At 43.1% G+C, this 23,270-nt stretch overlaps 1 protein-coding gene across 1 annotated transcript in view; it reads left to right on the top strand.

Moving 5' to 3' along the window:
- LOC111869440 (guanine nucleotide-binding protein G(o) subunit alpha) overlaps window positions 1–23,270 on the top strand; it is a 182,460-nt gene that overhangs the window by 56,103 nt on the left and 103,087 nt on the right. The window contains exon 3 of the mRNA XM_023860979.2: window positions 15,224–15,365. Coding sequence (XP_023716747.1) covers window positions 15,224–15,365 — 142 coding nt within the window. The remainder of the gene's footprint in view (window positions 1–15,223; window positions 15,366–23,270) is intronic.

The raw sequence follows: 23,270 nt of genomic DNA, 5'->3' as shown, positions 1-23,270 counted from the left end.
CACTGACTGTTCGTCATCTACCAACCGGGGCTGGTACAATAGGCCAATTAGTGGCCGACGTACCAAGTGGGCCCAGTCTAACCCCACTCAAAGAAACTTAAAAAAAAAACTAACGCTTTATAGGATTTGACGTTCTCACTGCGGTATTTATGAAGGATCTTGTCTTCTGAGATATAACGCCGTCCAGTTCGTTGCAAATCAAGTGAAATTTCGGAGGAATATTTCGCCTGCATCTTCAGGGTAGGAGATTGGCCCTGCTTGCTGCCTGCTTCATGCTGTTTTCTTGCTTGGCTTATTCCTCAATCCTGAAGATGGAGGCAGCGTGTTTCTCCTAAACATTGATTTTCAACTGACTACACGGCGATATGGCACATAAGATAGAACCCACAAATCGTTAACACTTCTACAAGACGTATGTTGCCCCACGTTTATAACAGTTTGGAAACGTTCAGTGAATGCTTTTACCCACAGTTTTTAAAATTGGCACGAATAATGAATTATTCAAATAAATTCCAAACAAAGTAGTAATGTTGTTTTCTAAAGTCTAATTGAAACATGGTTGGTCTTACAATTGTTATGTTAGATCACAATAAAATCCAAAAAGAGAGTCCGTGGTGAGTGAATTGGACATACGCCGACTTCGCTTCACTGAAATCCGGTTCGAAGATGCCATTTGCAAAAATGCGTGTTTATAGTTTCTGATTGGCCGAATAAGTAACCGCTGGGTGCGAGAGTCTCCTCACCCAAACACCTGCTGTTTCTTGCAGCAGCGCTTCTTTCATTAAGAAAGCTCCTTAACTGTCAAATAGCAATTTAGGCTTTGTCCGAGAGCGACGAAAGTCACCGATCGGTTAGAGCGGAACCCTGAAAACCCACGCTATCCGAAATTAGGCGCTTATCCCAAATACGGCGATTTTACCTTACACCCGTTAGCCAAAATGCACAGTGTTACTTTGTTAAAGCGAGTAAGTGTAGAACCACAGGGCTCTTGAATCGACAGTGACTTTAATAGGAGATACACCTTTAGATGCCTAAGGCAAATGTCGTTGCCTTGGATACGCTATTGTATTTATGTCGAGTTATTTAGCACCATGAGTATACTGCCATTAATAGAAGAAAAGTAATTTTTTTTTCCTTAGCACTACAGCCCCAGTGGCCCTAGGCCTACCTCCATGAACTTCTCCATTCACTTCGGTTTTTCTAGATCTTACACATTCGGTAGGACTCCTTGGGCGGGTGATCGGCTCGTCGCAAGGCCTCTACCTGTACACAAACACAGAGAAACGCACACACACAAACTAAACATCCATGGCCTGAGTGGGATTCGAACCCAAGATCCCGGTTTCCAAGCGAGCGAAGACAGTGCATGCCTTAGGCCGCTCGGCTACCGTAACCGGCACTAATTACTATTACGTTTAGTAATATTTATGAAGATGTTCGTCTTTATTCCGAGAGCAGTACGAAACCTGCAAGAACACCGTGCCGAAGTCTGATGGGAAGGTCAGTCAGGGGGCATGCAAGTACAGTTGCCATTGCGCTAATGTTGGCGGCTGGGTGTTCGAAAGCTTCGCGTATCATTACTGTAGGAAGACATATAGCGTTTTAATTGTAAATGTTTGATAATTAGCACGAACCGTAACCATTCCTCATAACTTCCAGTATGGGAAGTGTTAACCAGTCTTAGACTGTATCTCTGCGTACGGCATGCATGGAGAAGAATTTCAGTGCATACTAGGCGCTAGTAGCCCAGCAGTGTGGAGTCCCGTAATGTAGCCAGTGTAAAGTGGGACTGAAGTGAAACGTGCAGAGACAGGCTCATAGGGCTGCGATGTCGCAGCATTAGTGCCGCATGCATTTATACGAGTATTATAATGCTAAGAACATGCGACAGATTGTATTAATTACAAACAAATATTTGTGTACTGTTATCGCTTTCCGGTTATGTAGTGGAACCTCGGTATTCCGAAATCACCTTAATTCGAACTGACAGCACCACACAAAAGAAGAACGCCTCTAAAAGTTGTAAATTTAAGCAAATGATTTTACTTAACATAATACAATACAATCTGGCTAATCCGATATATACTGAACCAAGATATCGCCGGATTACCGAAAACGACGGATTATTGGGAAAAGTCGGAACAAATTTATTAAGCCGTACTGTACAACATAGGAGTTTCAGAATTATCATTTAATAGAATTTGTTATGATTTATTTAGATTGCATACCTAAATCTATACTGTGAATGTGTGTCCATTAATTCAGTATTTAGGGCGTCATTTCACTGAGTTTTTTAAAGCGTCAGTAGTTTTCTGTCTTTTGTTTCTAAATGCTTCTTTTAGAACTCTTCCTTGCAGTTCTTTCTGTGTGAGGATATCTTCAGCTTGCACGTTGTTTTTCTCGGCCCATTTATGACGTATTGAAGGCACTCAAGGCATATATCGTAGCACGTCCAACACTGTGCTCTTTAGTAGAATTAATAAGTTGTTCACCTTTACCAAGTTTCTTAATTATTTCCGCTTTAGCACTTAAAGTTCAAGTTTGACGTTTACGTTTGTCAGAACTCTGTGTCTTCAGCACACATCAGCCGCTGTATGAGAAGCACTGTGCAGCAGTGTATAGTACCGAAGAACTGAAAGACTGTACTAGCGAGGCCTGTCAAGCTCGACTGAATACAAGCCAGCCTTTGCTGCCTTCAGAAACTACACAAGGTCTCGGACGCCTGTCTGGCGCCTGATGCCTGACGTGTCGGACTAGCACACGGCCGAATTACCGACGTTGTACTGTATTGTGTATTAATGGACCAGCATCTCCTGCCGCTGAAAGATGTAACTGATTCCGCTTGCCCCGAGCCCGGCGTATAGTTGAACGTCTGTGGGTTCGGGGCAAATTTTTGGTTGTTTTTATATAGCATGTGCCTATACATTTTTAATAAATATCTGTTCTAAAAAATTCGAACTTTTCGTTTGAAATCCAGTAATCAGAACGAATTGATAGTCCGAACACATCAATGCTGTAATTAGTTCGGGTTATCGAGGCTGCACTGTATATATTCCATCGCGAACGGAACATTGAGAGATCGGCCCGCACGGGCAGCAGAGGGTATGATGGCGATTGGTTTAGCTCTCACCACGTGACAGTATGTCGCAGTTGAAATTCACCAGCTTATATGATTTTTAGCGTAAATGACAGACCACAAGCGCCGTGTTTATGCTACGCGTGTCTGTTTTTGGCTGCAAATAAACGGAGTAACATTTGCTTCCACGCGATCCGAACAGTCTGCTCGGCTCTGCAGAAAATGTTGAGGGAGCGGCGTTAATGTTGATGAGAAAGAGTTATTACTTGCACTTTATGTTATATGTGATTTGCTAAGTGTTTGTGTATGGCACCGGAAACGTGTTTGTATTTATTGATAACGATATCTCCAAAAATTAAAGAAAAAGTATTGTACGAAAGATCTTGAGCCATAGATTCAAACATACATTTGCTGGTCTCTGTGGAGATTACGTAGTGTGCAGCGAAACCAAGTCTGTGAAAGTGCGTGTAATTGTGGGGTCTATATATAGGAGATTATGCAATAGGTATGCTTTTTAATGGCTTGGATTTTCTTGCAGTTGCACACATCAGATGAGGAATTAAAAGGAACTGTTGAGCAATTTGATATGAAATGCCAGTTGTCCTACTGCTGCTGTGAACCACTGACTGAGATCACAGACGAGTTTCGCCACGAACAGGAAGCGGGTCGTGTTATTTCGCTTACAAGAGAATTCACGGCTTGGTGCTTAACGACGGTATCAGATGCAAGCTATGAATTCCTGGAACTGGGGTGTGTGTTTCTGATGAAGGAGTATGAAAGGAAAAACACAATTTTATCACAAACTTAACTGATGAATCGCAGAATATTCGTAGATGAGAATTGCGCAACAGTACAGTCTTTTGATCTACGCTTTAGTCTGTGTTCGCGCTTTTCCGTGCGTTCAGATTGCGGAAGACTTTTTCACCAGGCAGATCTGAGTAACGTGAGGACAGAAGTTGTAGAGAAAAATAGAAGACTTGTTACAGAGTTCTTTTTTTTTTTAGCTATTTATTGTAGCTATCAGTATCGAGACTATTGTGTCATGATAAGGTTATTATTGATTATGGAGCAGTTGGTGGAATGCGAATTTGCAGGGGAAACGGAAGTGCTCGGAGAAAACCCGCCCCAGTGCCTCTACCCAACATAAATCCCACCTGGCTGCAGAGACGGGAGTGCCGGTGAGTAACCGCCTGGGCTGTGGCACGGATTTTAGCAGTTTTTTTAGGTAATTAAACAAACAGAACATTATGTGTATGTGTTCTGCATTCAGCCATAGCCTACAGACCACAATTGCAGTCGAAAAAAAATAAACAGAATCTGTACTGAATTGAGACTTGTTTAAAATCGCATTCTTAATTCTTTTTAATATAGCGGTGCATTGCAGTTCGACTTTGAAGATTTATTGAACAACTTAATTACGTTTAGAATGCGTGATAGCAGTGAATACTAAAACACTTAATGCTGATGGTATATTCATTCAGTAGGGCTATATAATTTTGATTACTCACCAGTATGAGTATTATAAGCTAGAATTCAATAGTTACAGGTGAATTTAGTATTTGTTGTTATAAATTTAATTATTTCATTTATAATCTCTTCTGTCGAATTCGCTCGTTAGGTGTGCACTGTATAATTTTACGATCTTCTTAATTTATAATAATACATAACAAGAATATAACAAGATTTCGTTTCCTGCATGTAGACTGTACATGTACAGTGCCTGTCCTTGTAGTCAGTACAGCCGTACGTTGATGCACAACTTCCCGACTTAACGACCCCATGAATTTAAAACCCACATTACATTTAGCTCCGAATTTTCTGAATTGCCACCCGAATCTGGAATTTCGGACTTGGTGAGCTGCGTCAGAAAGTCCAAAATTCTAGCGACCATGCTTCTGGCATCTTCAGCCAAGCTGGGTGCTTTCCAGAATCTCCCATAACCGAAGCTCTCCTATCTACGTAATTAGACGAGGTGCTGGAAAAGTCGGATTTGGATAAAATGTTTATAAAATTTGTAAATGCTACGGTAGTTCGAGTCGTAAATCTGAACGATCCACATTGCAACGCTCTAACGGCTCAAATCACAAGTCTTAGCGATCTGTAGTAAGATATTAATTAACTTGAAGCGTTGAATCTGCTGTGATATAACGCCGTGCAGTCCGTTGAAAGTCACTATAGTAGGCTCTTTATTTTGCTTTCCTGAGGCAAGGAAACCCCTTATGTATCTCCATAACTTCTGCCAGAATCTCTTTTGAATTCTGACTGCACGAGGCTTGTTGAAAATAAATTGTTACTAATAATCCTACCGCTGCGTCCTATCACAGTAGGAAAACTGAATTGATACTGCATATTACGTATGTACTGCAGCCTACCGTCGCAGTAGAAAATAGAGTTAAAAGGAGTCATTGCCCATTCGTTCTGTGAAATGGGTACGAACCGCCTTTCTTTTCTTTTTAATGAGGACTTGAATTTAGTTCAGCAAATCGCAAATTCATAGTCCAGACGTCCCAATAAAACTGTGGAAACAGTTCTTCGCAGGCAAGAATAGCAAAGCCAGAACTCGTGGACGACCCTCAACTGAGAGAAGGGTTTGAAGTGGCGTTTGGTTAGTCAAAAAGGAACATTCTGTCTTCTTTAATAGCAGTTCTTCACCTCTCTTGGCATTGATTTTTTCGGACAGACAGTCCAGTGGCCGCGACAGAAGAGTCGGAGCGTGTAGTGAAAGAATTCATATATTTCTCTTTGCCGTTGAGGATGGTGAACAGGAGCAAATGTTGTGATAGTGTAACTGTTCGGCTGCAAAACAGTGTCTGTGTCAGGTAAAGGTGTTAACAGTGTTCCATTTCTGTTGTGTTGTGTTGTGTAGCTATGAACAGATAAATGCAGCACAACGGTTGAGCTAGATAGCAGCCAGAAGCGGGAAATGGACACCTCATTTCTCCTTCCGATAAGTTCTGAGCATATTTTACGAAGCATAATTTCCGTCAAGTGCTTCAAGCTGTGGGGCGAGGACAGCAAGAACTGTAAACTGTTTAATGATCCTTCTCGGTGCGTAATTTTCGCTAATGAAGCTTACAGATTCCTTTTGCTTTAAATTCTCAGGTATAACGTCAAGCCTTCACATCGCAGCCATATTTGCAACTGTTAACATAGATCTGTAGAAGTCTTTTTCGTTAATAATTTGTAGGCATGTTTATGATCTGCGTACACATTGGCACATGCCTAGTTCCAGTAACTTGTAGTTATCATCAGACGGAAATCTAAACGTGTATTTCTTCACGCGGCCATTGCTATTTTGGAATACAATATACGAAAAATGTTTCAGTATTAAATGTTGTATATTTTTCTAAAATGTGTTACCACACAAATGTTACGACCGTATGATAGTAGTGTCGCTGTGTTCCTTCCGCCTTGAAACTTGGACTAGCCGTCATGTTGGTATAATTGATGGTATACTTAAAAGTGCAGAGGCGGTAGGCCTTCTAGTGGCATGTTCATACTATTTTTTTCTCTCTCTTAATGTTAATAAGGTGTATAAAGGTGTATGAGGTATGCAGTCTTACTTACTTACTCATGGAGCTGAGCCCTTCTGGAGGAGCCGCCAATTCTGTAGTTACTCAAGAATTTCCCAGCATTTTATGGAACTCGAAGGCTCATTACCGTGTTCACAAGAGCCCTCCACTGGTCCCTATCCTGAGCCAGATCTATCCAATCCAAACCATCCCATCCTATCTCTCTAAGATCCATTCTAATATTGTCCACCCACCTACGCCTTGGTCTTCCCTGTGGCCTCCTTCCTTCTGGCTTTCCCACCAATATCCTATACGCATTCCTCGTCTCCCCCATTCGTGTTACATGACCTGCCCACCTCATCCTCCTTGACTTGCTCATTCTAATTATACTTGGAGAAGAGTAGAAGTTATGAAGCTCCTCATTATGCAATTTTCTCCAACCTCTTGTGATTTCATCTCTCTTCGGTCCAAATATTCTCAACACCCTGTTCTCAAATCCCCTCAGTCTATGTTCCTCCCTTAATGGCAGAGACCAAGTTTCACATCCATACAGAACCACAGGCAAAATTATAGTTTTGTGTATCCTAATTTTTATGTTTTTGGACAACAGACGAGAAGACAAAAGGTTCTGAACTGAATGGTAGCAAGCATTATCCGAGTTCAGTCTACACAACAATATTCTGAGGTTAAAAAACAAAGACGTCACTACTGTATCAACATTTGTTCATATTTGTTTTTAAATACGCAACATGTTTCGACCCTTATACCAGGCCATCATCAGGCGTACAATGCTCAAGCTTCAGCTATTGAATTGCAATTAATTTTTATCTAATTCTTCAAATAAGGATCCTTATTATGTCTTGAAATTATTTGCATAAATTCATAAATTGAGTCTTTTGGTCAAAATTTAAAATTTAAAAGGCTTAGATAATAAAATTTTAAATTAAACATATAAAAGTTGAAATTAGAAACCAGAGATTAATAGAATAGAAACGTTTTTTGTTAAGAAACTCTGCGACCTCTACGTGTTGGCCTGGTTTTTATGCCGGTAGAAGCGACTGTAGCGTGGGGCGCCCGCGTATCGGAACCTTCTTCATGTAGTCATGACCTTAGTAACGTCTTACTTTTTTTAAATACAGAATATTGTTGTGTAGGCTGCATACCTTATATACCTTATTCATACTAATGTTCAGGAAAATCCGTTCGTATGATCAAAACATCTTGGGGGGAGGGGCGCACGGCATAATGCTGTTTTAGGCGCGGTGGCAACCCGGCAGAACCCCTTCAGCCCGTTCTTCTCTCGGTACGCATGAATCATCTTCGGAACCGCTGGATGGATTTTCGTGAAATTTTACGAAATATTGTGTACCAATTCCAGGTTTCATGTAGAGGAAACAAGTTAACGACCAGTTTACAAGAAGACCTGCATGTGTGCAAGTGGATGTTATGAATACATTTGAACATGACCTTCTGAATACGTTCGTAATTAAGAGAATGAAACAAAAGAAAGTCTGCATGGAGTATAGACTGTTGAAATCAGGAATGTTTTATTATTCAAATGTAGCGACTGTTAAAGCATACATTAACGAGTTTCTATAGGTCTGTATTCAGTTTTGCTTTCCTTTGTACTCGTAGTAGCAGCAGTCAATGTAGCCCTACTATTGACTGTTTTGTCTTCTTGAAGGTTTTTCCCTTTAACGGTTCCTCGCGCCAACTTTAACCTTCTCTCGGCGAATTTCAACTTGTTCCTCAGACAGGCCTCACGCTCCTTCATTAATTTCTTATCCTCACGCCAGATTCGTTGTTGCCTACCCCTTTTCTAGCACCCGTATGGTCTCCATTCCATAAACACATCCGTAACATATCAGTCGTTCGTCTTTTTGTTTTTCATTTCCGCCTCTTCTCAAATTGCCTTATTCCGGACTTTATCCTGTATTTATTCAATGTATAGTGATGTGGTCTAGTGGTCAGAGTTCCTGACTACAGATCCAGAGGTCCTGGTTCGATTCCCGGCCCTACCAATTTTTCTGAGAAGTAGTGAGTATGGAACCTGGTCCACTCAGCCTCATGAGGATAATTGAGAAGGTATTTCAAGGAAATAGCGGCTCCGGTCTGGAAAACCGAAATTAACGGGCGTGAGGATTCGTTGCGGTGATCACGTGACATCCTACAGAGGATGGACAAAAATATGGAAACACCTCGTGAAATGCATGCCTGAACTGAAGTGTTTATTTTAGCGCGTTTGTAAGTCACACTGCCCTATCTGCCCAACACCACTACCTGTACAACTCCGCAGTATGTTGCAAGCTTCATTTGTTGTCGAGACAGTGTTCTGTGAAATTTTTTGTGCATCACGTCAGAGCTAACAGAATTCGAACGCGGGCAAATTGTTGGGGCCCATATGGTGGGTGCTTCCGTAACAAAGGTAGCCGAGGTTTTTGGTGTTTCGCGAGGCACAGTATCCAAGATTGTGACCGCATACAGGAGGACTGAAAAACCCGCATCCGATAAGCACCAGCGTGGACGGAAATGTGTGCTGAGTGATCGAGACAGACGAACATTGCGTAGGATTGTGACGAAAAATAAGAAGACTACAGCTGCAAAAGTGACTGCTGAACTCAATGTCACACTCACAAACCCTGTCAGCACCAAAACAGTACGAAGGGAACTCCACAAGCAGGGTATTTCTGGACGAGCTGCAATTCCAAAGCCACTCATCAGTGATCAAAAGACCACTAAGAGGAGAGTGTGGTGCCGAAGTCATAAAACCTGGACTATGGAGCAATGGAAGACGGTCATTTGGTCGGATGAGTCCACCTTCACACTGTTTCCGACTTCTGGCTGAGTTTTCGTATGGAGAACGCCATCCCAAGCTTACGATCCTGATTGTTTGCTGCCAAGAGTGAAACATGGCGGGGATTCGATCATGGTATGGGCAGCCATATCGTGATATTTTCTCGGACCAATCATTACCCTGCAAGGTCACGTCACTGCCAACGACTATGTGGCCATTTTGGGCTACCAGGTCCATCCCATGGTGCGAACTTTGTTCCCTAATGGTGATGCCATTTACCAAGCCGACAATGCCTGTGTTTAATAGCTCACATCATCCAGGACTGGTTTTCTGAAAACGAAGATGAAGTGTCACATCTGCCATGGCCCCCACAATCGCCAGATATCAATACTACTCTGTCCAAAAAGTATCCGACCTTGGGCCGGGGGAAAAAAGTTCTGTATCTGGGTGGTTACAATACCTAATCGCCTTCAAAGTAGGCCCCTCGTGACTCCACACACTTAGCCCAGCGGTCCTTCCATCGCTGGAAGCAATTCTGGAAGGCTTCTTTGGAATGGCATGCAGCTGCGCCGTCGCGTTCTGTATGATGTCCTCGCGGCTGTGAAAACGGCAGCCTTTCAGCAGTGTCTTCAGTGTCGGGAACAGTCAGAAATCAGAAGGAGCCGTGTCAGGAGAGTAGGGATCCTGGCGAACCTGCGGAATGCCGTGCTTGGCCAGGAAACCCTGGATCAGGTGTGATGAATGAGCTGGGGCACTGTCATGATGCAGCTGCCAGTTGCGTGCGTCCCACAGCTCCGGTCTCTTGCGCCGAACTGCATCACGAAGATGGCGGAGGACTTCTTGGTAGTACTCCTTATTGACAGTCTGGCCTAGTGGTGCGTACTCATGATGCACAACAGTCAGTATCACCTTCACATTGCTCCGAACCTGTCGTGCTCTTTTGGCCCTCGAGGATGTTGGATACTTCCATTGTGACGCCTGGACCTTGGTTTCCGGGTCATATCCGTACACCCACGACTCGTCACCAGTGATCACAGTCTTCAGGAACTCAGGATCCCTGTTGGCGCACTCCAGCATGTCCTGCGCGACCTCAAGGCAGAGTTGTTGCTGCTCAGGCGGAAGCAGCTTGGGCACAAATTTTGCCGCCACTCTTCGCATGCCCAAATCCTCAGTTAAAATTGTGTTTGCGGAACCTCTGCTGATCCCAACCTCATCAGCAACTTCACGGATGGCCAAACGACGGTCTTCCATGATCAGTGTCCGCACTTCTTCATCAGCGTTGACGGTCTCCCGGAACGCTGCTCACTGTCCGCCGACATACGCCCATGTTTAAAGCGGTTGATCCACTGTTTATTTTGAGTGACCCCCATTGCATCATTGCCGAAAGTCTGCTGAATTTTACGAATTGTTTCCGCTTGGGTATCCCCAGGTTTCTGACAAAACTTAATGCAGTATCTCTGCTCCAAGCGTTCTGTCATCTTGAGTGAAACGAGAATGCGACGAACACGTGTTACACCACTTCGCTATCTGGCAGCCACAGACGCATCCGTCAGTGTTGCGAGTCAGCAAAAAATCACGCATGCGCATGAAAGTCCCTTCTACCACTACGCTCAGTTTCCCCACCCCTTTGTCCATTACTTACAGCGGAAAAAAACAAAGTCGGATATTTTTTGGACATACGGTATTATTGAGCCTTTGTGGTCTGTTTTGGAGAGCGATCTGCGTGCGCGCTCTCCACCTCCATCATTGATAACAGAACTTACCATGTTTTTCAGGAAGAATGGTACAAGATTCCCTTGCATATCATACAGGACCTCTATTTATCCATTCCAAGGAGACCGCAAGCAGTTCTGCAAACCAGAGGTTGTCCTACACCATATTAGTCACGGTAATGTGTTTTTTTGTTTTTTCGCCCACCTGTATTTCCGCTAACGTTTGCACTAACTTCATCGACAAGCGGCGGTCGCTCGGTTGGTATAGTCCGCTTGCAGACTAAAACCACGGAGTTTGTTTGTATAGTAATGAGTTATTCTCAATTTGTGTACCACGAATCAGCGTATAGTTAGTTGTACGTGAATGTAATGTTTTATAATAAGGGATATTTCTCTTTAGTGTTGATTAATTCATTTATATTTCCTGCCAGGCGCGCCCGTTAAGTGTGCACCGCTTACATTTACAGTTTTGTTCCTTATGGAGGAAGGGAAGTCTGCTAGAAATGTTCCTTTAGAGCTTGTTGCTATGGTGATATAACTTTGCGTGGGGCATGTGTAGCTTCACCTGTAAACATAGCAGGAATGATTGATTTTTGCCGGGGTATTAACAGAAAAGGTCACTGCTTATACCCGAGACATCTACTTCATAGCATGGAAGAAGTTAAAACTAGCGCATGTGTTAGATATTGTCCGTTTACGTTAATTTAAGTCTCAGAGGTGTGACACATCGACCACTAATACTATTAGCAGATGATACATTATTTACTTAGTTGACTCGCTCCTCTGAAGGGAGCCGGGATAATGCAGTCAGTGAAGCTGATGGCTACGGGCTTGATGACCGGTGTTCGATTCCCCGAAAGGGCACAGTAGTTTCTTTGCCACCCCATCCAAATAGATTCCCTGCCTATTCAGACGTCTAGACAATGGACAGAATTTTATCTTGCTTGTTTCGCGAGGTTTAATTGACCACGTCTTCATGGCGGGGTGCCCAAGTGCAGAGACCGTGAAGAGTACTGGAAAGTCACTCTGTATCGTCTGGCAGGAGAGGAACTAAGTGCCTCCGTCGCTGAATTTCTACCAATCCCAGAAGATAAGACTCTTCAATGTAACCAACGTGAAAACTTCGAATTTCACAGTGATTACCGTGTGAAGTGAGTGCTGAACCTTCGGTTTCCATAAAGGGGACTTTCGTAACTAGCCGAGCCTTTTAAAAAATACTATCCTACATGGAGTTATTTATTTAGCCTAGTCAATTGACAAGGATAATACAGTATCTAATTATAGAATGGTTGTGAATATTAAATTTGAAAGGAAGTGGTCGCGGCCTGTTTTAAGACGTGATCGCGACATTTGGCTGGAAAGACTAAAGAAATTTACGAAATGTTAGGGTACACGATCTCAGAATCGAAATACAGATCCGGGACAGTCCGAATGCTATACACCATGAAGTTTGACACTAGGGCATTTACTGTCGAGGGACAGAAACATTTCACGCCGTTGCCGTATTATTATTATCACTCACGGAGGTGGCCCTTCTTGAGAAGCCGCCAGTTGTGCAGCTGCTCAAGAACTTCGCAGCATTTTATGGAACCCGAAGATTCATTACCATATTCACAAGAACCCTCCACTGGTCCCTATCCTGAGCCAGATCAATCCAATCCGTCCCATCCCAACTTATCTCTCTTAAGACCAATTTTAATAGTGTTCACCCACCTGCGTCTTGGTCCTCCAAGCGGTCTCTTTCCATCTGGCTTTCACACCAATATCCTATATGCATTCCTCATCTCCCCCATTCATGCTACATGCCTTACCCATCCTATCCTCCTTGACTTGATCATTCTAATTATACTCGTACTTGGAGAAGAGTGCAAGTTATGAAGCTCCTCATTTTGCAGTTTTCTCCAGCCTCATGTGACGTCATCTCTCTTCAGTCCAAATATTCTCCTCAGCACTCTGCTCTCAAACACCCTCAGTCTATGTTCCTCCCTTAATGTCAGAGACCAAGATTCACACCTATACAGAACCACAGGCAAAATTATAGTTTTGTACATATATTCTAATTATTATTATACCTTTTCCGAAATTCTTACCTTTGTGGACATAACGTATTTTTCAGTGATCTGGTCTCGTTATATTTGTTTGTTTGTTTGTTTGTTTGTTTGCTGTTTAAGCTACTTCCGTCGGACTACACGGACTTATATTCCAGAAGACAAAATTCATTTTAAAGTTGTTTAGTATGCTGTAGACTGTAGAGTGTAGACTACGTTTGTGAAATTGCTTTTTTCAATTTAATTAATTTGAGATCGCGTCAAGTTAGGGACGATAAGATTGTTACGGGTATAGCGATGCCACTGAATGTTACAGAAGTTGCGTAGTCATCACTTACCCGCATGAAAGCTTTAACGATGTGTTCTGTAGAAATGCATGCCGGATAATGCTAGCCAATCTGGACCCGCCTATTTTGTTTTTGCCATGGTATGAAACTTGTATTTTGGCGATGATTGATCTGGACATGTGACTCGCACAGAGTGATGCATCAGATGCAGGAATGAATAACAGTTGTCGATCCTATGTAAGTTCTACGACGTGGCACATCTCCGACGACCTTCTATTGGACAATAATTACGATTTAACATATCACTTCAGTGGTCTTGATTTGCAGTTATTGCAGATTAAAATATGTTGCTTTGAAGCTGTCACACTACAAGTGTCACTGTAGAGGGCAAAGAATTGTGTTTCGTTACATTTATTCAAGATTTCGGATAGGGAAGTGCTTTAACTTGAAGTTATATATACGAGGGAGCGTCAGTAAATAGGTCACAAATGGAAGTAAAATAGCTGCAATGGACGTAATAGGTTTCTGTGTGTATCCCTAGGTTGCTTGCCAGTCTCGGTAACAGACGCGCATGCTCATGTTCAGAGGCTGGTTTCAGTAGTGATAATGGCGACCGTGGTTGAGGAATGTAGTACCGAAGATTAGCGTTCTGTTGTGCAATTTCTGTCGGCGAAAGGACTCAGCACAAAGAATATTCGTAAAGCAGTGTTTCGTGTTTAGTGTGGGAAGTGAGAAGTGTTTTTCGCGTAAAGCGGTTCACAGCTGGGTCGAGAAATTCTCTCAAGGACGTTCGAAAGTCTCAGATGATGAAACGGGGGTACAGAATTGACTGAGGAACTGTCAAAAATTTCTGTGCTGCGCGTTTGGACACACTGGTAAACAGATGGGACAAGTGTATTAATGTTGGTGGAGAATATGTCGAGAAATACAAATTCTTTTTCCCCAGGTTCGAATATCACATGTTTAACGTTTTATATCAATTTGTGACCTGTTTACTGACTCTGCCTCGTATTTAAAAGATTACATGTTTTTACTATATGATTTTTGGGGGTTTAAATGAAGGTGAATTTGAGCTTGATGGAAGGTCAGAGGAGGTTTTATATTGACCGGACATGGTCCGAAATCTAATTCGCCCGACAACTTTTGTTGCTGACTCGAGTACAGAATTTAATTGAAACCCGTTCCCTAGTTTGGAAGATAAAGCATTTGTTTGAACTCACATGAGTTCTTCGTGATGCGTCCATCCTAAGGACCTCGTTCGAAGAACATTTAAAATATATGTACCATATTTGTCTCTTGATAGCAAAGTAGACAGGCATGCTCTTCATGACAGAATGTATACTGATAGAGCTATTTTAATCGATCTGTAACTCTCGTTTCGGTAGTTTTCACTGTTCATGCTACACACGGCATGTAACCCATAAAGATTGCATTTGGTGAATATTGTCTTCTATGATATATAGCCGTGTAGTTCCTTGAAAGTCAACCACAGTTTCGAAGGAACATATCGCTTCCATCGTCAGGTTTGAAGAATAAACCGAGCAATATACCAGCGTGAATACATGTCTGTTGACTTTCAAAGAACAACAGGGCGATATATGCCAGAAGATTTAACCACCGCTTTGAGAACATCAGTTCCTACATTGCATTTGGTGTTTGAGGCCCGCCATCTCAGAATGTGTTCAGTTAAAACTGTCCGCAGCAATACCTTGGAAGTATTCTAGCAGACGGTGTTTCCTTGTTAAATATGTGATTAAAGTGAAACTTATGACATTTATGTCGTTTCTTTATCAGAATTATCCATGAAAGCGGATTCACGCCGGAGGACTTCAAGCAGTACAGGCCTGTCGTCTACAGTAACACGATCCAGTCCTTAGTGGCCATTTTGAGAGCCATGCCAAATCTCGGCATCAGCTTCGGCAACAATGAGAGAGAGGTAAGGCCAAGCATTGTATTGTTCATTTATTCCGTCGTGACAGCTGTCTTGGTGAAGAAGCGTTGAAAGGTAAGAGTAGTGCGAAACTCAAGGAGGAGGTGTAGCACAATTGCTGGAAAGCCGTTAATTAGAATGGGATGTACAGATTTCCGCTAGACTCTCTCACTAGTCTCATTTGCAAAACTTGCCTAATAGTTTACTCACTAAGAACTGATGCTTCTACACGTGCTCTTATCATAAAACTAGAGTCACAACTTCTGCCTCTAGTGGAGTGAAACGGTCTCCGTTCAGAGTCGACCCGACTCGGTGGTACTTAGCCAGGATGTGGTTATGCTAAGTCAAGAGGTCACCCATCTTGTACCTGGCCTAGCTCAATGTCGCTTAACTTGAATGTGTCACTAATCTGATAGTGTAGAAATTGCGGAATCGTGCTAATAACTAGGTCCCATTATCGACTCCCATCAAAGCCGCGTCTGTACCTATATTGTTGTGATATTCCCGGTTCATTCACCGAACGCTTCATATTTCCCACACGTATGGCTATGATTTAGGTTTCCTTGAATGTAATTTGATGGCCAGATTGACTTAGCTGGTCTTTACTTGGTCTTTACTGGGCTAGTTTTCGGTCACTTGGAACTGGGCTTCAATAATTGCACATACACGGTGTGTCCAGGATCCGTTACGACTCATTCTTTTAGATTTTGCCCTGCAGTGACATCTCTTGGCGAGTTATGGCGTTAAGATTCTTAAAGTTTCAGCTGTGGCTGTGTATAATTTCAAGGCGCAAGCATCGCTGCATCAAGTGTTATGACCTTGAATGTAACAGTACTGTTCTGACGCTCGTCGGAAAATGGCGGTTGAACAGAGAGCCAGCATCTAATTTTGTTTTGAGTTAGGCAAAGCAGCCGGAGAAGCGTACGAAATGATGAAAAGTGTGTAAGGTAGTGATTGTTTGAGTCGCTGGAACATTTTTCGATGGTATGCTGTACAGTGGAACCTCGCTTAACGAGCATAATCGTTCCAGAATCTTACTCGTAATGCGAAACAATTTTTTCCCATATAAATTAATGTAAAATACGATAATGCGTTCCATGCCGAAAAAAATACTAAACAAAATTTATGTATAAAGTTTATTCAAAGAAAATTATATATACATTGTTAAGGAGCGTGAATCATCTTCATCTTTTCTTCTATGCGGAATGAAGCTACCTGGAATGTGAATTCGATTTGTAGAAAAAAAAATCGAAATAATTACTTTATTATTTATGATACATATCTAATTCTTTTTTACTAGAAAGCTGTCTAGAGACATTTGTTTTTGCCGACGCTTCAAAATTTGGTGAAAATGCACCACAGCATTATCATTAAATAAATTTGTAGCGCGCATAGCCACTGCCTTATTAGGGTGATGCTTCTCAGTGTACGATGCAACAGTTTCCCATGCTTCCAGCATTTCTCTTATTGCGCCAGAAGATTGCTGATTTGCTGTTACGTCCTCCTCCGACAAACTCTCCTGCACAACTTCTTGCTGTGAAACACAAGATCAGCCACGCTCACACCTCGTTCTCGCTTTTCAATGATTTTACGTTTCGTTTCTACGGTTATTTTTATTCTCTTATGGCTGTCTTTTTGCGGCTTTTTCTCCGGGGACATTTTTGCAAGGGTTATTGAACTTTGCACAAAAAAAATCACAAATAATATGTCTGAACACAAGTTTGGAAAAATGTGTGATCACAAGCGACACTAAGATGCTAGCGGAACGAGTGCTGAACACAGACTGAGGTAGCAAGCGCACAATCCGGGACTTCCCCTCTCGTCACTCGTTATGCGAGTCATTCCTTTTACAATTTGTTTTGCTCGTTATGCCGAACCACTCGTTATGAGAGGTGCTCGTTAAGCGAGGCTCCACTGTATTTCGTGACAGCATGGAGGACATTGAAGACGCTCCACGTGCATCAAAGCCGAGAACAAGTCGCACTGAAGAAAATGTGAAAAATGTGACCGAAATTCTTGCATCAGACAGATGTTTTTTCTGCGAGACTCATCGAGGAGCTTTCGGGAATACCAAAAAGTACTGTGCATCAAATTTTGACCGAGGATATGGGCAAACGGAAGGTCTGTGCCCAGTTTGTACCGCACGCGCTGTCAGGCGATGAAAAACATGCCAGAGTGGAACACTGCAAAGACATGTTACGCTCGGCCCAAAGTGATACAAACTTTACAAAATCGATTGTTACTGGTGACGAGACATGGTGTTTTCAATATGAGCCTCTCACAAAGCGGCAGAGTGCAGCGTGGTTGAGCCCAAAGAAGCGGAAACCAAAGAAAGTGCGCATGCAAAAGAGTCTAATAAAGACACTGCTAACCATTTTCTTCGATTCCAGAGGAATCATTCACAAGGAATTTCTGCCAGAAGGTCAAACAGTGAATTGTAATTATTATTTCTTTTCAGAAAGTTTTCATCGCTAGCTCGATCCAAATTTCCTGACAGATGGCAGCCCGCCTGTCTCTGATTCTGTGTCAGAAGGTTTAATTTTTAATTTTGTCGTAAGAATTTCATGACATGAACTTATCGATATGTTGCACATGTTGCACTCTTCTGCTATTTCCCGCACCGTCCAACGACGATTACAACGCACGATTTCACGAACTTGCGCGACATGAGCGTCGTCACATGACGTTGAGGACCATCCCAAACTGTTGACTGCCGACCGTCCTAAATCGCGCAAACCATTCATAACGTGGACGGCTCATGCACTGATCACCATAAACGTTTTTCGTCATTTCGTGAGTCTCCGCAAACGTTTCCCCTAGTTTTGCTCGGGTAGTGCTTGCTACCATTCAGTCCAGAACCTTTTGTCTTCTCGTCTGTTGTCCAAAAACATAAAAATTAGAATATACAAAACTATAATTTTGCCTGTGGTTCTGTGTGGGTGTGAAACATGGTCTCTGACATTAAGGGAGGAACATAGACTGAGGGTGTTCGAGAACAGGGTGTTGAGGAGAATATTTGTACCGAAGAGAGATGAAGTGACAGGAGGTTGGAGAAAACTGCATAATGAGGAGCTTCATAACCTGTACTCTTCTCCAAGTGCGAGTATAATTAGAATGCTCAAGTCAAGGAGGATGAGGTGGGCAGGTCATGTAGCACGAATGGGGGAGACGAGGAATGCGTATAGGATATTGTTGGGACAGCCAGAAGGAAAGAGACCACAGGGAAGACCAAGGCGTAGGTGGGTGGAGAATATTAAAATGGATCTTCGAGAGATAGGATGGGATGGGATGGGATGGTATGGTTTGGATAGATCTGGCTCAGGAAAAGGACTAGTGGAGGGCTCTTGTGAACACGGTAATGAACCTTCTGGATCGATAAAATGCTGGGAAATTCTTGAGTAGCTGCAGAATTGGCGGCTCCTCCAGAAGGGCTCAGCTCCATGAGTAAGTAAGTAAGTAAGTAAATAAGGGGTAGGACTAAGTCCTTTGTACTGCGGCCACTTGTGGCCTATTGTACCAGCCCCAGATGATAGGTGAGGGTGATTGTGGAGCAATTGTTGGAATGAAGATTGGCAAGGGAAATCGAAGTACTCGGAGAAAACCTTCCCCAGCGCCACTTTGTCCACCACAAATTCCACTTGACCATACGCGGAATCGAACCCTGGCCCCCGCGATGGGAAGCCAGCGACTAACCGGTTGAGCTATGGCGCGGCCCGGAAAAAATTTAATATTAATACGCTTCTCATTGATATCGGCCATCTCGAATATCGCAAGACACACTTTACACGTATGTGAACAAATAGCTCTAGGACGATGACTAATCACAGTAGGATGACATGGCAGAAATGATGATAATTAGGAAGCACGCCACTCAGCAGCACAACTTTCCCGAGATTGCTAAGACGTCGAGTTGGCGCGCTATTTCAGAAGTCCCGAAACTTCTTGAACAGACCATGTATATGAGTGTGTGATGATGGTCTCTCACCCTGAGGGTAGAGCATACGCATACGTATATACTGAGGATATTTTAGAACAATGCTGGGGCAGTATTTGGGCCTAAGAAGGAGGAAGTAACGGGAGGATACATATGATTTCATAATAAGGAGTTTCGTAATTTGTACTTCTCGCCGGATATTGTTAGAGTGATTCAGTAAGGCTGTGATGTCGAGGCATATATCACGCATTGCGAAGATGCGAAACGTATTGTGACATGTCCGCTGAATTCCGGAATAGTTTAATCAAAAGACTCCTGTTGCTAGACAGTGACTCTGTAAACACATTTCCTAGGCAACAGAGGCTGACACAGCAGTGGAGTTGGGAAGGAAACACGCAACAATAGAAGAGCTATTGGAAGCGGTGTATTGTACGGTGTCCTCCCCGAAACTGAGCTGGAGTCAGTGATATCCCGTGTGGAGGTTGGTTCGCATACCTCCACCGTACTGTAGGCCGTAGGAGGCGAACTAAAGTGAACCCAGTGCCTGGGGGTATAACCGAACCACTTTGTTCCTGGGTGATATAAATACGGGGACCTGGCCCTCCAGGTTGGGGAGTCTCGAGTCTGAGAGAGTAAAATGTGGTCATGAGTCCTGCGGGATTCAGACCTGAGAATGACTGCGCTGGCGACGACCAGCAATTGCAAACGACAGACCAATGTTACATAAGGACTATAACCGCAAGTGTTCATTTGGCAAATAAAATTATTGGTCGTGAGTCTCAAGGAGCTTGTCGCCTAGGCGAACTGATTGGCGGTAACCCGCCAGATATAAAGTAACTGAGCCTGAGTCTGAGATTGTGAGTCTGCAGGCCGTCAGTACGGTCAGTACTATCCAGTGGTAGGCAGACACTGGCCAGGGGTTGCTCCCACGAGGAGCTATGAGGCAGTCGGTAGCCGGAATGGACGTTGAACACGGAAGCCGAGAAATCTGCACTGCTGGGAGCCGTTGCCAGGCAAACAAGTGGTGGAGGCACGGCAGACTAAGAAGACTTAACGCATGCTGTAGTGAATTGCGAAGTATGTAAATCAGTGAAACGGTTACAGTTGTTTGTAGTTGCGTGTTATAAGAGTCCAGTAAATCAATTTACCAATCCAAACCCCTTATCTAGTCACTAAATACGTGGCAACTGGCCAGGCATTCATCTTGGCCTCCATGTAAAATGCATCCGGGAGACGAGAGCATGTCACAATGCACAGAGTTTTCACGGGGAAACCCAGGGGAGTACACCTTCGGGCAACTAAGCGTTGATGAGAATATTGTATTAAAAATTATCTCGCGAAAGTTGGGAGTCCAGTAACTGGTTTTGATGAACGCGGTGATCTAGTTTCGGGTTCCGTAAGAATGGCTTGCAGAATAGCTCTCAGCTACTTAAGGAACTGATCCTGTGACCCTCTGCCACTGTATAGGAGACAACTGCACCTAAATGCGCCTCAACAAGGACCCTCAACCGATTTCATAAATTGATATATATTTTTTCGGGCACACATTAACGGAGTTATTGGTTTTGCATTTTTAATAACGCTTTCTTAATTGCCTTTGGTTGTATAGCTTCGAACACGAAAATGGAGGCGATATGTTCATCCGAAACGTCGATTCACTTTCAGCAGACTACTATCCCAGAAGATAACCACCGCTGCGAGAGCCTCGGATCCTATAGAATCCAGTAACTGTGTCTTAAAATGTGGTTCCACTTGGGGAATGATGAAGTGAAGCATAGCGTTCTGCAGGAGGGCAGTTATGTTCACTGTGCAAGTGAGCCCGTGTTTTTGAAGTGATCCCACACGGATAGTTTTGCTGAAAAAGAATTGTTAAATGCCAACTGTTGTCGCCTACTGTACATTCCATATGTGTATACACCAAAAGACGTAACATTTCATTGTTACTTTTGAATTGGGACATGATTTCCGAAGTTGTGATTGGTGTTCAGGTATTAAAACAAGCGTTAATTACAAGTGGAGTGGATTTGCCTCGACTTTATCATGCTCTGCTGTAGGTACAGTAAATGGATGTGATACATTCATGTGCTAAAGACATCCAAACTTGCTTTTCGCAAACAAAGAAAGAGAAAAAAGAAAAGAAACTCGTCTGCTGACAGGATTTAGCGTATTAACAATGCACACACTTGACCTAGACTTATTCAGTAAGGTTTCCTTCGGATTAAGCTTGAAGCAGTTACCTGCGATTCCTGACAAGTGCTCTCTAGACACGAGCTAACCTGTTAACTGATGCAACAAGTGCATTTGAGCAGGGTCACATCTGAAGGTATACGAGTTTATAGAAAAGAAGGCTAGGTGTGTGGCATCACCGTGCGTTAGTGCCTTCTCTCAGTAATTTTAAAATAATTGACATTTTAAGAAAGAAATGAGAGGTTGCGGAAGGAAAGAAAGGAAAAAGGGCCGAGATAACAAAAGAAGTGAAGAAAGAAAAGAATAAGGGGGCAAAGAAAAGGTTAACCGATTTAGCATAGGTCGACTGATTATTTATGTACAGTTTTAACATACAGGCTATTGAGACCGGTGTAAAACTTCACTCATATCAATTTTTAAAATAATATCCCTTTCTGTATGGGGAAAGATCATAGAATTACGAACGTTTTATGAACCTGTGCGGGCACGCGGTAGCGTAGTTGGTTGAGGCACTATGCTACAAGCCGAAGGTCGCGGGTTCAAGTCCCGATGAGGTCATTGGATTTGTTTTTTAATTGACCTAATCCTTCCGGCCGCACTATGGCCCTGGGGTCGACTCAGCCTCTAACAGAAATGAGTACCAGGAATATTCTTAAAATATCCTTGGAGGTAAAGGGCGGCCGGCGCGTAGGGCTGACAACCTTGCCGCTATCTATGAGCCGATTGTCTAGAAAATGTGGGAACCTCAACGTCTCAAACCCTATGGGCCTCCACGGCCTGTTATAGGGATACCTTTACTTTCTTACTTTATCCATCCCATGTTACAGAACGAGCAGTATAGTTAGTTAACCTTCCAGTTTGTAGTTCAAGCAGAAGCCCTGTTGTGCAAAATATATTTCCATTCTAAGTGAGTCCCTTGTCACCACGGCGTGGCACATCCTCAGGTTGCGGATGGAGGAGACGGCCTCCAGGTATGAGGAGTAGTTGCGAATATACTAAATGAGCAATCGCGGACAGCCATCAAGGGGTAATCCTCCAGCTAGGGTTGGACGTGGGGCTAGCACTTTGTTACGAAATGTCATAAAGGAACTAGGAAGCCCAAAGGCATGGGAGGAGAGGAGAGAGGATGGAGCGGCATGGACTCGATTTATCTGGCTCAGGATAAGGACACTGTAATAGACCTTCAGGTTCTATAAAATGTTGATACATTTTTTAGTAGCTGCGCAACTGGCGGCTTCTCAAGAAGGGGTCAGCTCCATAGAGTTCGTTAGTTAGTTAGTTATTTGGTTATCACAATATTTTGTTTTGTATTAAAAGTAGACCTACCTAGATGTAAATATCAAGGTGTTTGATTGTTCTGAACTGAAAGCTAATTTTGCGAGAGGCGGTAATCCTGAGTATGAATATGCCGAAGTTTTCTTAATGATCACTCAAACAGGCGAGTTTTAATGGTTATGCTGTAAGCTTCAACAGGTTCGAATCTAGGCCTACCTTCAGACTGACTCTTCAACCAAGTGCAGTAAAATAAGCCACGACCGTTTCCCTTCATAACCTTCGCAACACATCATTTATTGTTATTCCTCAGCTCTACGCAACGGAAGTTCTGCAATTAACAGTGTGACGTGATGCCCGAAAGCCGGAATAATGAAGTCAGAATAGACGTTCATTACTAGGCACGACTCGGTAAACACATTCCCGCGGCAACGAATGCGCAAAGAAAGAATCAGGTAAATTCCGTTGCTTTGCAACTGCGCTGTAAACACACATTCCCAACAATAGAGAGGCTGTGT

Source organism: Cryptotermes secundus, unplaced genomic scaffold (assembly GCF_002891405.2).
Source record: "Cryptotermes secundus unplaced genomic scaffold, Csec_1.0 scaffold1037, whole genome shotgun sequence".
NCBI classification, from domain to species: domain Eukaryota; kingdom Metazoa; phylum Arthropoda; class Insecta; order Blattodea; family Kalotermitidae; genus Cryptotermes; species Cryptotermes secundus.
Note: the sequence above shows the minus strand (reverse complement) of the source record. Positions and strands in the feature narration are given on the sequence as shown.